Source organism: Salvelinus fontinalis, chromosome 27 (genome assembly GCF_029448725.1).
Source record: "Salvelinus fontinalis isolate EN_2023a chromosome 27, ASM2944872v1, whole genome shotgun sequence".
NCBI classification, from domain to species: Eukaryota; Metazoa; Chordata; class Actinopteri; order Salmoniformes; family Salmonidae; genus Salvelinus; species Salvelinus fontinalis.
Window position 1 is genome coordinate 12009352 of NC_074691.1, and position 14549 is coordinate 12023900.

The 14549-nt window shown below is 42.3% G+C and overlaps 2 protein-coding genes across 3 annotated transcripts in view; both read right to left on the bottom strand.

Moving 5' to 3' along the window:
• Positions 1–1381: 1381 nt before the first annotated feature.
• slc35d3 (solute carrier family 35 member D3) lies at positions 1382–5316 on the bottom strand. Its single transcript, XM_055884773.1, has 2 exons — positions 4223–5316; positions 1382–2723 (listed from the first exon to the last, which is right to left on the bottom strand). Exons 1-2 carry the CDS (start codon positions 4656–4658, stop codon positions 1864–1866), a joined length of 1296 nt encoding a protein of 431 aa, XP_055740748.1. The 5' UTR covers positions 4659–5316; the 3' UTR covers positions 1382–1863.
• A 582-nt stretch (positions 5317–5898) lies between these two features.
• pex7 (peroxisomal biogenesis factor 7) overlaps positions 5899–14549 on the bottom strand; it is a 33500-nt gene continuing 24849 nt past the window's right edge. For both annotated transcript variants that reach the window (XM_055884775.1, XM_055884774.1), the window contains exon 10: positions 5899–6883. In XM_055884775.1, the coding sequence (XP_055740750.1) occupies positions 6803–6883 (81 nt within the window). In that variant the 3' untranslated portion in view covers positions 5899–6802. The remainder of the gene's footprint in view (positions 6884–14549) is intronic.

The window sequence follows — 14549 nt, forward strand, 5'->3', positions numbered from 1 at the left end:
TTGACAAAGATAGATGTCAGAATAAAACACTCTTCAAAGTGCTCGTCACACACAGCATAATGCCCTTTCTTCAGGTCCTCAAAGGACTTCTGCAGACTGATGTCCCTAATTGCAATAGTCTGTAATGTTCAAGCTCACATTTATTGAATTCACAAAAAAGTGTGTCATTACAGGCTTTGTTTTCCATTTTATGGAAATATGACTCTCTCTCTACCATGGCATATCTTAGTAAAATACTTCCAGTAAACTTTTTGCTAGCAATAATGGGAAATTGGAATTAACGTCTCCAAAACAGATGGCCTTTTTATTAAAGTACCTTTTGCCTATCACATAAAGGAGGATTAGATAGAGGCTGTGGTGATGGGCAGGCCAAAATTAGAAAGTGTAGCTGTATGGTATGGATTCTATGGATTGTATGGAGAATCCATGCAGATTTGGTTAATGAGGTGTTTAAATATCACTCTGGGATTGATTCCACAAACGGTGGTCTACATAGAGAAATACCTAGATAACATAATTGAAAGTAGACAATATTGGAGTGCAGCAGACGATCCAATGTTGAATATTGTTTAATTTAAAAACCACTCAGATGTGTGCATGTTGTTTCCTTTCCTGTACATTTGTCTGAATTCATCTCTATTTCCCCCCAAAAGGAGAGGATGTGAAAAAACTCCCCTTTCTCAATCAGAATCACCTATTTATTTTTTATTTTCCAAGTCCAGTTATTTTTTTCCTGGTCTATCTGTACTTCCAGAGTCCCACTGAAGGATTTCAAAGGCACTTTGGGATGGATTTTCCTGCAGCTAAAGTGCTGACTGCAGGCCTCTTTCTGGTTGGTAAGGGGACAGATTGCTCACGCTTCTCCCTCTCCTCTCCACTGCAGGTACTCTGGAAGGACACAAACATCCTCTCACTGCATGCATTTAGATAAGGAAGTATTCTAAAACATGCTGGAAAATGCATTAGCTTTCAGATATGTATACAGTATTACTTTGAATCACGACACAGGAATCCTCCTTGGGGGTGATGTGAAATAGCAGTATTTTCTTCAACAGCTCAGACCTTCTCTACGGGAATTGTTGTGGTTTACTTTGACTAATGAGCCATGTGTTCTGTAGAGACAGAAGTAATTCTCTTTCCAATCTAATGTTGACATTAAAGATCGATGTGGTCTACTCATAATGATGTCCTCACAATCTGCCCCTGGGAGACGCTTTCAGTACGTCTATATTGTGTTGATAATAAGTGAACCTTATCACAACAGCTATCTATTGTTGGTAATTCAAAAAGATTCCTCAACGGAAAGGCAATATGGCTCAAACAATTACCATGCATTTCACTCTAATGGTTTTATCATAAAGAAGAAGCGAACATCACAGTGGAAGTTTCATAAAAATGGTTTAAATTAACTTTTGCATTGTTCATGCAAATGGCAGTTGCTATTGCTCTTCACTTGCCAAACATCACAATTCATGGACCATACAGAATCAGGATAGGCAGTAACATTACGTGCAAGTAAATTATTCCTATTTTTATAACATGTCATAACATATCAATTTCAACCTTACCCGATGTACTATCAATTATTCACCTGTTATTAATATGACTGATAAAATCAATATAAAACATTTAAACAAATGTTTTTTTTAAGAATAGTCAGTATTTTTATCAAGTTCATATAAACATTCCCTCTTCTCAAAAATATTTTTTTGCTTCCATAAGAGCATGTGTGCCAGAAAAAAAAACGGATCTCAAGACATTCATCGGTGCGCAATGTCAAAGCAGTCTTACAAACAAACAGAAAAAAGATACAAACATAAAGGACTGACAAAACATGCATCCTTTGAAAATAGAGATTCCCCATCAAGGGCTCTGCACCTCCATATTCTCTATTAAGGTGTCTTTCTTCAAGAACTTCAGGTTACGGATGGACCTCCACACCCCCACATAACTGTCACTCACAGACTGGCTGGCCCGGTTCTCGCTATGGAAGGCCTCTCTCTGGAGTTCTACAAACTCCATACTGTTGCTGGTGTCTTGAGGTGGGTTGTCACTGAGGCGCTGATCGTTGAGTAGGTGCTCCTGTGTGGGGAAAGATCTTTCGATCGTTCCTCCGTCAGACTCTCTGCGACCATTGGGCAGGGGCTCCAGGTCTCCGTTGGGTGGCTTCTTCTCGATGTAAGGCTGTCCAGGCAGAGTTTCGTCCTTGCTTTGCTCCTCCAGGTCCTGGTAGAGGGTCTTCCTCCTGGTCTCAAAGTACTTGACGATACAGTAGGTGATGGAACCCACCGTGTTGACCACCACGCCGGCTACAAACAGCCTGGTGGGCTCCACGTCGCTGAAGGCCACCATGCCCACTGTGATGGTGGCGATGCTCTTTACCACGCCCACGAAGCTGGTGGTGACGGCCGAGTTGATATAGGTGCATTGCAGCGTGGTGAAATTCATGGCACAGCCGATGAGGATGCAGATGGAGAAGATGCCAGAGATGAAAGGGTTACTCCAGCCCGTGTAGCTCCACATGTTGATGGAGTCCATGCTGACGATGGAGCAGATTAAGAGAACTGGGGAGGCCATGATGGCGATGGAGTACTGGGCTGTGAGGGGGCCATATTCACTGTCTATGCTGGTCTTCTGGATCAGGACCAGGTAGGAGGCGTGGATGATCACAGCCAGGACGCCCGTCACGTAGCCAAACGGATCACCCATCACGTCACCAGACCCTGAGTAAACACAGACACCGTGTCACAATAAGAACCGCAGTGGTGAGAATAGCAAAAAAAAAATGTGATTATTTTTCTCTCAAAACTTCCTTATTGTAAAATTATCCAGTGTTTAATCAGCTCTCTGAGTGTTAAATATAACACTTTTTCAGTCTATATGGGTCCACACTTTACTAACACTTTGCTTAGAGCTAATGCTATTACACTTTCTCAGTGTTAGAGAATTAACCCCTGTAGTGTTGCAGTAACTTGTTTTGGGGTGTTGCTTTAACACTGTAGGGTGTAAAGCCTTATTTGCATATTTCCCAGTGTGCCTTTCCATGAATTGTGGAGTTACCAGTACCATCCATGACTGTGTTTGATAGTGACAGAAACATGGTTATTGCATTCCATAGCATTCAGTCCTGTAGCCTTCATCAAGTCATTGCCCGTGTGAATATGTTATCATTGAAATTAAACTCTTTATGGCAACACATTACACATATCATAAGACCTTACCCTAACGCAGTGGTCTGAAACTCTGTGTTTGGAGGCCAAATCAGGCAAGTTTATGCTGGCTTGCAAAGTGATATGTAATTCCTATTGGAATCTATCCAGAGTGGCTGAGGATATCCAACAATTTGAACTTCTAATCACCTGCAATCTGCATTCAGAATGACTGCCAAGGTAAGGAAGATAGCTCAATGAGACTACCTAAACCATTTAAACTGGAATAACCATCTCAGTAACGGGTGTGATAAGTCCAACTCCACAGATTTAATTTAACTCATGAATCAAGTCTAGAAATTTTACTCTGAAAAATCAACACTAGGTAACACTGGCCAATTTGCTGTGCGGATGTAATGGCTCGTCTGAAAGTTATTCTAAAGTAGTGTGGAGACATCTTTAACACATCCTATCCATATGATGGTGCAATGGGGACAGAGCAAGGTGGTGAATTTTCCTCACAGTATCAGCAACATTCAGAACTTCTGCATCTGTATACTTTACAATGGCACCTTTTTAGAAAACACGAATCCCTTTTTTAACTCGTTTTTTGTTGTAATCCCCAGTAGGCAAAAACTGGTTGAATCAACAGTTTCCACGTCATAAAAAAAAAACGATATACATATGTGATGACATTGAATCAAAGTAGAAAACGGATTGGATTTGCAAAAAGTAATCAACTGAAAAGGGAATTTAGATTTTTTAAATATTTATCTAAATCCAATGACATAGTGACTTGTGTTTTACTTGAACTCAAGTTAGTTGAGAACTCAACCAGACTTAAATCACAACAAAACCTTGAAATGACGTCTGTGCCCAGTGGGCCGGTTGGTGTATATGTAATATTGACTCTAGGATGAATTATCGGTTGTATGCAGTAGTTTGAAGCCCATACACTCACCACTTTCAACTGCGTAATGTGCACCATATGGATAGGCAATTTAGAATAAATCATGTTTCGTTCCTACTTAACTTGTTGTATAAGTATGATATAATAATACGTGTAATTTTACCAGCTAAAGCTGCTCCTCCAGTAGTGATGATCACCGCCGTTATGACCCCCACTGATGGGGTTCCGTTCTTCAGAATGCACACGCCGATACCCAGGGTGGCCAACGGTAGACAACGTTTGAAAACCACATACATGGGTAGACTCAGTCCTCTGAGAGACCATAGTGTTAGAGTGGATTGTAATGTGGACAGAATACAAACACCTCCGAAGACTTTGGCTAGTTGAAGGCTGAACGGAGGTATGTCTACTTTGCCCAGTCTCCTCAGTATCTCCAGTGTAACCGCCGCCAGCGTGCTGGTGAGGCACTGGATGAGAGTGAGGTAGTTGAAGTTATAAGTCGTGATGAGAAATTTTAGCAAAATGTTCAACGATCCCGAGAAAAATCCATGAGCAACAGCGACGGAGATACCAAGTAAACGACCTTTACAAACTTCCATGGTTGCCTTGAATTTCCCTTTACGCAAGAGCAAGACAGGGGAGATAACGGCGAGTCCTTATTGTGCGCTCAGTCCCTTTGAATAAAGTGTATACTGTACAGCCTTTCCCCTTGAGAGCACAGCTGTAAATGTCCAAGTTATGAATGTCAAGAAAAAAATCGATTGCAAGCAGGACCTTTCAATATAACGGGGTCCGTAAAACAAATAAAGGCTGGTCCCAAAACGTTGAAGATAAAAAAAAGAGCTTGGGAATGTTGACGCAAATGTTTGAATATGCGTTTTTCATCAATTAAACCACATTTTCTGTTCGCGAGGTTCTAGCTTACTTACTTTTGTGTCACATGCTGTTGGATACAGCACAGAGACTGCGAGGTGAGCTGTTGTGAAAGAAGTAAACTACAGTGCATATGGGTAAACCCGACAGTATATTACCTCTAGAACAGAGCTGCATGGGCGCAACACTTGAGCGCTTAAGTTGCCATGTTGAATAACACATTTGCCATTTGCCGCAACTATGGTTGGTTGCCTTTTACCCACAATAACGGACGTAGGAACCAGCCCACTTACTTTGAAGGACTTTACCAGGCTGTTTTATTTACATATTGCAGTCCTCGGACCAATTACAACGCTTTGCAAACGCATGAAATCGCCGTAAATTAGACCGCTAAATTGTAGTGCTATCTTTATCATGCATTACCGTCTCTGATGTATTTTTAAAAACTATCTCTGTAGATTGATTTTGACCACGACAATTCAGCTTCCAGTGTGAAAAATCCAAATTATGGAGGATAATCAAAATAAAATAGGCATAAAGTTAGTATGTTTCATGATTAAATCACATTTTAAGCAAAGAAAGGCACATTCAGTTTATATATTTCCCCTGTTAGTTTTCCCATGTCGACCAGTAGGAATTAAGTGTGATAAGAATGCATCCAGTGTGATTGCCATTTAGTCCATAGCGCTAAGCAAATCGTGATAAGACAAACATAAAGAAACCAAAACAAACAAACACTAAAATAAACGTAGGCCTATAGGCAAAATAATAAACTGGTGAAAGACAATGAATGCAGTCTATATGCAGAAAAAGAAGCAATAGCAAAGAAGATTGTAAAATACTAATTCCAAGAGAGTTGGAGCCTATTTCAGATTGGTGCAATGCCAGACAGCCCGCCTGTGTGCAGTCACTTTTATTATGAAATGTACTCACACAGAAAAAAAAAACCACGGTCTCCAGAGAACATTTGGTTCAGGCCTCAACAGCTTTTATTTTGTATTTTATTGAACCTTTATTGAACTAGGTAAGTCAGTTAAGAACAAATTATTATTTACAATGTCGGCCAAACTCTAACGACGCTGTGCGCCGCCCAATTGGTCTCCCAATCACGGCCAGTTGTGATACAGCCTGGAATCGAACAAGGGTCTGTAGTGACGCCTCTAGCACTGAGATGCAGTGCCTTAGAACGCTGCACCAATCGGCAGCCCAACTCATATGCATAAAGCAGCATAAAGCTGGGATTGCTGAGGGCTAAATTAGGGCTCTCTCCCCTCACCTCTCCCACCAGGGCACAGAGAACATTCTGTCAGATTCATGACATTTACTTTCAAATTCGTAGAATGAACATTTTAATGCAATGTAAAGTCTTACAGGATCATGGATAGAGTTCAAGCCTGTGTGTTGAGCTATATGGCCAGGTTTGTTCCTCTTTGGTAGAGGACCCAGAGAAATTAAGTAAATTATCAAATGCATTTCAACCCCTCACTAAATCAGTACACTGTCACTAAATACACCAATATGACCATACATTCTACCAACAATAAGGACAAGCGTTCTACCAACAATAAGGACAAGCATTCTACCAACAATAAGGAAAAACAGCAGATCATCAGGCATTTTGTTGGCACGTGTTTAAGTTGAGCAACCTTCAGATTCCCATCTCTCTCTGATGGACAGACGGGGAGGAATCCCTGCTTTCCCATCTGTATTCAGACTCTGTTGTGTGTGCGGGCTAGGATGACGCGTTCCCACAGCCCCCCTTTTAGAATCATTATGAAAGCCGCAGTGAAGCTTTGGCAAACGCCACGGCCATGATTGAAAACTAAAAGTCCTCTCTCCCGTTCCTTGCGGCAGGGCAATTATGAGCTCTCTACCGTGCGCTAGGCGGAGGGTCAGCCAGGCATAGAGGTGTGTAGATTTTTACCGTCTCATCCCAGGAGCAGTCCACCACCTGTGGACACAAAGACAGATTGCACTAATCAAAATTAGATTCCACGTGATCCGAGTGATGGAGATGACGTCCTCATGTGATTTCACATGATAAGAAAATGTGTCTTTGTTGGGTTTCAAACTGGAGTCAGACAGAGGACTATGATATATTAGGATGCATGTGACTTGTATGGTCAGTCACATTCACACAATGGGCGGGATTTCAGAGTCGGATAGAGAGTGTTGAGGGTAGTTTTGGTACACAATTGTCTGCTGTTCCTATAATAGCAGTGAACATTTTATAGTGTCTTGGTGTGAGGACACATTTTTTTGTTGTTCAGACAGAATTGCACATACTGTTTAGACATTTTCAATATCACTCTGTATACTGCGGGTACAGTGTCTGAGTGGAGATTGGCTTTTCAAGCAGAGTCATTGCTTTGACGCCTCAAAAGACGTCAAATTGCCTTTTCAACAATGTGTAAACATGTTTTTGAGCCTTAGTGGGGTTCGTTATTAGTTTGAACTCTATCAGAAGTACAGAATGTCATGGTTATCAACTAAATTACACACTGTCCACTTTCATTTAGTCTTTATAAAGACAATGAAAATGCTATTCAATAGCATGGCAAATTGATCAGGGCTTTTTAGCCCCAAAGACAAAAAGCTCTGTGGCACGGCAGTCAAAAGTCTTCACACACGATAAATGATATACTGGCCTATCTGTCCACATATATTTAAATACAAGGCTAAGTTTATTTATCTTTTATTAACAATAAAGTATGGAGGGCCATAAAATAACAAACATGGTGCTATAGAATTCTGCCAGTATGATATAGCTCTGAAGAAATATGTCTCCAGCAGAGCGCCATACTTCATTTAGCTCTTTCCTCTCCTCTCCTTACCTTGGTGGGAGGGGGGGGAATTAATTATTCTTGAGTACTACAGAGAGGAGAATCTGCCTCACTGCCAAGCAGACCAGCCCGTGACTCAGCCATTAAAGGAAAAAAAATGGCCTCCATTAATTACTTTACTGCAAAACAAAGTGAAAGCCACAGAGAGGCCAGCGCTGCAGCAGTCTGGAGGGTAAAGGAGGAAGAGGAGGAGGAATGACCCCTGAGGGGTGTCCCTGTCTCCAGTCCCTGCTGAGTGGCAGAGAGCGGAGAGGTCCAATCCTATACTTCAACTTTCTCCAAAACCGGATTTCTCCAAACTATTCTAGGGGAAGAAAACTTTGAGTCTCTCCCTGAATTTCCTCTGGATGTTAGAATATCTGTCATATTCTCCCCTCTGTGATGTATTACTCCTGCCTGGCATCCAAGCAGCTTAACTCTTGCTCCTCTGTAAGGAGCTGTTAACATGTAATTGCTGCAGTTTGGAGGGTCTATGCAGGGGAGGCTGCTGTGGTGTGTGGTGTGGTGCGCTTCACAGCACAACGACAATACAGCTGGTCAGAGGCGAGCACAACCTGGAGAGAGGGGATCAATCAGACACGTGTGACTACATGCAGCATTACCCTGAGGGAGGGTGGGGGACCACTCGGCACATTAGCTGGGGTGAGGTTAAGGGGGTGTGTGCAGTGATGTGCTGTGTGTTGGTAGAGGGAGACGGTTGGGGTCTGTACTGTAGGAGACTTCCAGTCATGTGGAGACTGGAGAGGGTAGTGGGCTGTGTAAAGGCTGTATCTTCTTGGCATGTTGAGATAGAGGTTATGTGCGTTAGCCTACGGTTTATTCTCTCCACTGATGGGGGGGCGGGAGAGAAACACTGCTGTAGGAGTTTTCACCCGCTCCGATACTGTATGCTCCCTCTTCCTGGCACAGGTAACCGTACCCTCCTGCACCCCCGCAGGTTGGCAACAGACAAACCTGTGCCTGAAAGAATAAATTAGGAAAAATGTATGCTTGAAAAAATACACTTATCCCAACAAATTGGTTGGAGTGCCAAGCAAGCTTTTGTGTAGCTATGCTGGGTAGGCACGACTTCCATTGGTAGCAGTAGATGTGCAACGGGCAAACATCTGCCAGAAAGAGATTTTCAGCCCCCAGACGAGTTTGGCTCAGGGGACGTCATCATTCATAATAATTAGAAGCGGGGTATCTCAGTAATTTTGATTACTGTTCCAAGTGCAGGCGTATCCTTAAAAAGTGTTTACATTTACACAACTTTACGGCGGTAACTGAAATTATGTAAAGTACAGGACCTAAATGGATGACTGAGATGCCATTCCCACTGCTTAAAAACTGAATGTTAAACACATCTACTTTTTTCCCCGAAATGTACTTCTGCCAGAAGAAGGAGAAAAAATACCTCAAGATCATCCTCAAGGTAATCCAAAAAGGATATGCTGACACAAACTTTGAACAAATAGATGTCTTAGTCTAATTCCTTTACTAAAATATGCACAGTTGAGGTATCCTGTATTAGTGTGTGATGTAGGTGGAGAAATGAACTGTGCAGTATTTGAATGCTGATATCTGAGTCAGAGCCTGGCTGTGATGTCTCACTGACAGTTCTGACCTGCTGTCTTTCATCCATCACTATGTGCTGACGTCAGGCCTGACTGTGGAAACTACCGTCCAGACCCGGCAAGACTGCACCACAGGCAGCCCCGTGTGTGTGTAGGGTTGCAAAGCTAATGGTAATTTACTAAAAGTTACCGGAATCTTCAGGAGATTTGGTAATTAACAGAAAATGAATGACAATCTATCGTAACTATGGTCAAAATATTACGGTTATTTCATGCTGAAACCCTCATGAACAACAATGGTATTCACTAAGTTGATTGTTTAAAAAAATATATATTTACAATAATATACTGAACAAAAATATAAACTCAAGATGCAACAATTTCAAAGACTTTACTGAGTTATAGTTCATATAAGGAAATCAGTCAATTGAAACAACGACCCTAAGCACACAGCCAAGACAACGCAGGAGTGGCTTCGGGACAAGTCCCTGAATGTTCTTGAGTGGGCCCAGCCAGAGCCTGGACTTGAACCCGATCAAATATCTCTGGACAGACCTGAAAATAACTGTGCAGCGATGCTCCCAATCCAACCTGACAGAGCTTGAGAGGATCTGCAGAGAAGAATGGGAGAAACTCCCCACATACAGGTGTGCAACGCTTGTAGCGTCATACCCAAGAAGACTCAATGCTGTAATCTCTGCCAAAGGCACTTCAACAAAGTACTGAGTACAGGGTCTGAATACTTATGTAAATGTAATATTTAATTTTTTTTGCAAACATTTCTAAAACACCTGTACTTGTTTTGTCATTATGGGGTATTATGTGTAGATTGAAAAATAACAATGTAAAACATTTTAGAATAAGGCTGTAACGTAACAAAATGTGGAAAAAGTCAAGGGGTCTGAATACTTTCCGAAGGCCCTGTACACACACTTGGAGTCTGAAGTTTACATACACCTTAGCCAAATACATTTAAACTCAGTTTTTCACAATTCCTGACATTTAATCCTAGTAAAAATGCCCTGTCTTAGGTCAGTTAGGATCACCACTTTATTTTAAGAATGTGAAATGTCAGAATAATAGCAGAGAGAATGATTTATTTCAGCTTTTATTTCTTTTATCACATTCCCAGTGGGTCAGAAGTTTACATACACTCAATTAGTATTTGGTAGCATTGCCTTTAAATTGTTTCACTTGGGTCAAACGTTTTGGGTAGCCTTCCACAAGCTTCCCACAATAAGTTGGGTGAATTCCATTCCTCCTGACAGAGCTGGTGTAACTGAGTCAGGTTTGTAGGCCTCCTTGCTTGAAAGTGCTTTTTCAGTTCTGCCCACAACTTTTCTATAGGATTGATGTCAGGGCTTTGTGATGGCCACTCCAATACCTTGACTTTGTTGTCCTTCTGCCACAACTTTGGAAGTATGCTTGGGGTCAATGTTCATTTGGAAGACCCATTTGCGACCAAGCTTTAACTTCCTGACTGATGTCTTGAGATGTTGCTTCAATATATCCACATAATTTTCCTACCTCATGATGCCATCTATTTTGTGAAGTGCACCAGTCCCTCCTGCAGCAAAACACCCCCACAACATGATGCTGCCACCCCCGTGCTTCACGGTTGGGATGGTGTTCTTCGGCTTGCAAGCCTCCCTCTTTTTCCTACATAACGATGGTCATTATGGCCAAACAGTTCTATTTTTGTTTCATCAGACCAGAGGACATTCTCCAAAAAGTACGATCTTTGTCCCCATGTGCAGTTGCAAACCGTAGTCTGGCTTTTTTATGGCGGTTTTGGAGCAGTGGCTTCTTCCTTGCTGATCGGCCTTTCAGGTTATGCCGATATAGGACTCGTTTTACTGTGGATATAGATACTTTTGTACCTGTCTCCTCTAGCATCTTCACAAGGTCTTTTGCTGTTGTTCTGGGATTGATTTGCACTTTTCGCACCAAAGCATGTTCATCTCTAGGAGACAGAACGCATCTCCTTTCTGAGCAGTATGACGCTGCGTGGTCCCATGATGTTTATACTTGCGTACTATTGTTTGTACAGATGAACGTGGTACCTTCAGGCATTTTTGAAAATGCTCCCAAGGATGAACCAGACTTATGGAGGTCTACAATTGTTTTCTGATGTCTTGGCTGATTTCTTTTGATTTTCCTACGATGTCAAGCAAAGAGGCACTGAGTTTGAAGGTAGGCCTTGAAATACATCCACAGGTACACCTCCAATTGACTCAAATGATGTCAATTAGCATATCAGAAGCTTCTAAAGCCATGACATAATTTTCTGGAATTTTCCAAGCTGTTTAAAGGCACAGTCAACTTAGTGTTTCCATGCAATTTCTTGCATGGAATAGCCTTAATTTCTCAGAACAAGAATAGACTGACGAGTTTCAGAAGAAAGTGCTTTGTTTCTGGCCATTTTTAGCCTGTAATCGAAATGCTCCAGATACTCAACTAGTCTAAAGAAGGCCAGTTTTATTGCTTCTTTAAATCAGGACAACAGTTTTCAGCTGTGCTAACATAATTGCAAATGGGTTTTCTAATGATCAATTAGCCTTTTAAAATTATAAACCGGGATAAGCTAATACAACGTGCCATTGGAACACAGGAGTGATGGTTGCTGATAATGGGCCTCTGTACGCCTATGTAGATATTCCATTAAAAAAATCTGCCGTTTCCAGCTACAATAGTCATTTATAACATTAACAATGTCTACACTGTATTTCTGATCAATTTTATGTTTTTATTTTATTTATTTTATTTTTAGCCCCTTTTCGTGGTATCCAATTGTTAGTAATTACTATCTTGTCCCATCGCTACAACTCCCGTACGGGCTCGGGAGAGACGAAGGTCGAAAGCCATGCGTCCTCCGAAACACAACTCAACCAAGCCGCACTGCTTCTTAACACAGCGCGCCTCCAACGCGGAAGCCAGCCGCACCAATGTGTCGGAGGAAACACCGTGCACCTAGCTACCTTGGTTAGCGCGCACTGCGCCCGGCCCGCCACAGGAGTCGCTGGTGCACGATGAGACAAGGATATCCCTACCGGCCAAACCCTCCCTAACCCGGACGACGCTAGGCCAATTGTACGTCGCCCCACGAACCTCCCGGTCGCGGCCGGCTGCAACAGAGCCTGGGCGCGAAACCAGAGTCTCTGATGGCACAGCTAGCGCTGCGATGCAGTACCCTAGACCACTGCTCCACCCGGGAGGCTAATTTTATGTTACAAAGCATGTAGAGGTCTGTCATTTTTATCATAGGTACACTTCAACTGTGAGAGACGGAATCTAAAACAAAAATCCAGAAAATCACATTGTATGATTTTTAAGTAATTCATTTGCATTTTATTGCATGACATAAGTATTTGATACATCAGAAAAGCAGAACTTAATATTTGGTACAGAAACCTTCGTTTGCAATTACAGAGATCATACATTTCCTGTAGTTCTTGACCAGGTTTGCACACACTGCAGCAGGGATTTTGGCCCACTCCTCCATACAGACCTTCTCCAGATCCTTCAGGTTTAAGGGCTGTCGCTGGGCAATACGGACTTTCAGCTCCCTCCAAAGATTTTCTATTGGGTTCAAGTCTGGAGACTGGCTAGGCCACTCCAGGACCTTGAGATGCTTCTTACGGAGCCACTCCTTAGTTGCCCTGGCTGTGTGTTTCGGGTCGTTGTCATGCTGGAAGACCCAGCCACGACCCATCTTCAATGCTCTTACTGAGGGAAGGAGGTTCTTGGCCAAGATCTCGCGATACATGGCCCCATCCATCCTCCCCTCAATACGGTGCAGTTGTCCTGTCCCCTTTGCAGAAAAGCATCCCCAAAGAATGATGTTTCCACCTCCATGCTTCACGGTTAGGATGGTGTTCTTGGGGTTGTACTCATCCTTCTTCTTCCTCCAAAACACGGCGAGTGGAGTTTAGACCAAAAAGCTCTATTTTTGTCTCATCAGACCACATGACCTTCTCCCATTCCTCCTCTGGATCATCCAGATGGTCATTGGCAAACTTCAGACGGGCCTGAACATGCGCTGGCTTGAGCAGGGGGACCTTGCGTGCGCTGCAGGATTTTAATCCATGACGGCGTAGTGTGTTACTAATGGTTTTCTTTGAGACTGTGGTCCCAGCTCTCTTCATTGACCAGGTCCTGCCGTGTAGTTCTGGGCTGATCCCTCACCTTCCTCATGATCATTGATGCCCCACGAGGTGAGATCTTGCATGGAGCCCCAGACCGAGGGTGATTGACCGTCATCTTGAACTTCTTCCATTTTCTAATAATTGCGCCAACAGTTGTTGCCTTCTCACCAAGCTGCTTGCCTATTGTTCGGTAGCCCATCCCAGCCTTGTGCAGGTCTACAATTTTATCCCTGAAGTCCTTACACAGCTCTCTGGTCTTGGCCATTGTGGAGAGGTTGGAGTCTGTTTGATTGAGTGTGTGGACAGGTGTCTTTTATACAGGTAATGAGTTCAAACAGGTGCAGTTAATACAGGTAATGAGTGGAAAACTAACAGGTCTGTGAGAGCCAGAATTCTTACTGGTTGGTAGGTGATCAAATACTTATGTCATGCAATAAAGTGCTAATTAATTACTTAAAAATCATACAATGTGATTTTCTGGATTTTTGTCTCTCACAGTTGAAGTGTACCTATGATAAAAATTACAGATCTCTACATGCTTTGTAAGTAGGAAAACCTGCAAAATCGGCAGTGTATCAAATACTTGTTCTCCCCACTGTATATATACATATTATATATGTATAATGTTATATATATATAATGTTATATATATAATGTTTTACAGCTTTGTCATTCTTTATTGAAACGTTTTCTTATTTAATTATTTCATAGGTGATAAAGCCACACGGAGGAGCAGATATTATTAGACACCTGTGATCATCTGAAGTAATAGATGTCTTGTGATAGATTACATCAAATCCTTGAAAGATACCAACACTCTGGTAGTTTACTGGTCAACTTTGAACGTTTCCAGGAATGTGGGTGTGTTTGTTCGATGTGTGTATGTGTGTGTATGTGTGTGTAGATCCCCAGGCTCCATGGACACTGTATACCCACAGTCGTGTTTATGCCAAATTGTGCGTGACAGTTCTTTCCCAGAGAATAATACAGGAAGGCTATCAGCGTCATATGAAAAATGACATCCCCAGTAATGACTAGCCTTTACAATAGAGCTTATTACATCCTATCAGTCA

Coding starts and splice junctions, on each gene's coding strand:
- slc35d3 (XM_055884773.1), bottom strand. CDS start 4,658: ATGGAAGTTTGTAAAGGTCGTTTACTTGGTATCTCCGTCGCTGTTGCT. Junction 2,724..4,222: donor TGGAGGAGCAGCTTTAGCTG/GTAAAATTACAC, acceptor GTGTTTACTCAG/GGTCTGGTGACGTGATGGGT.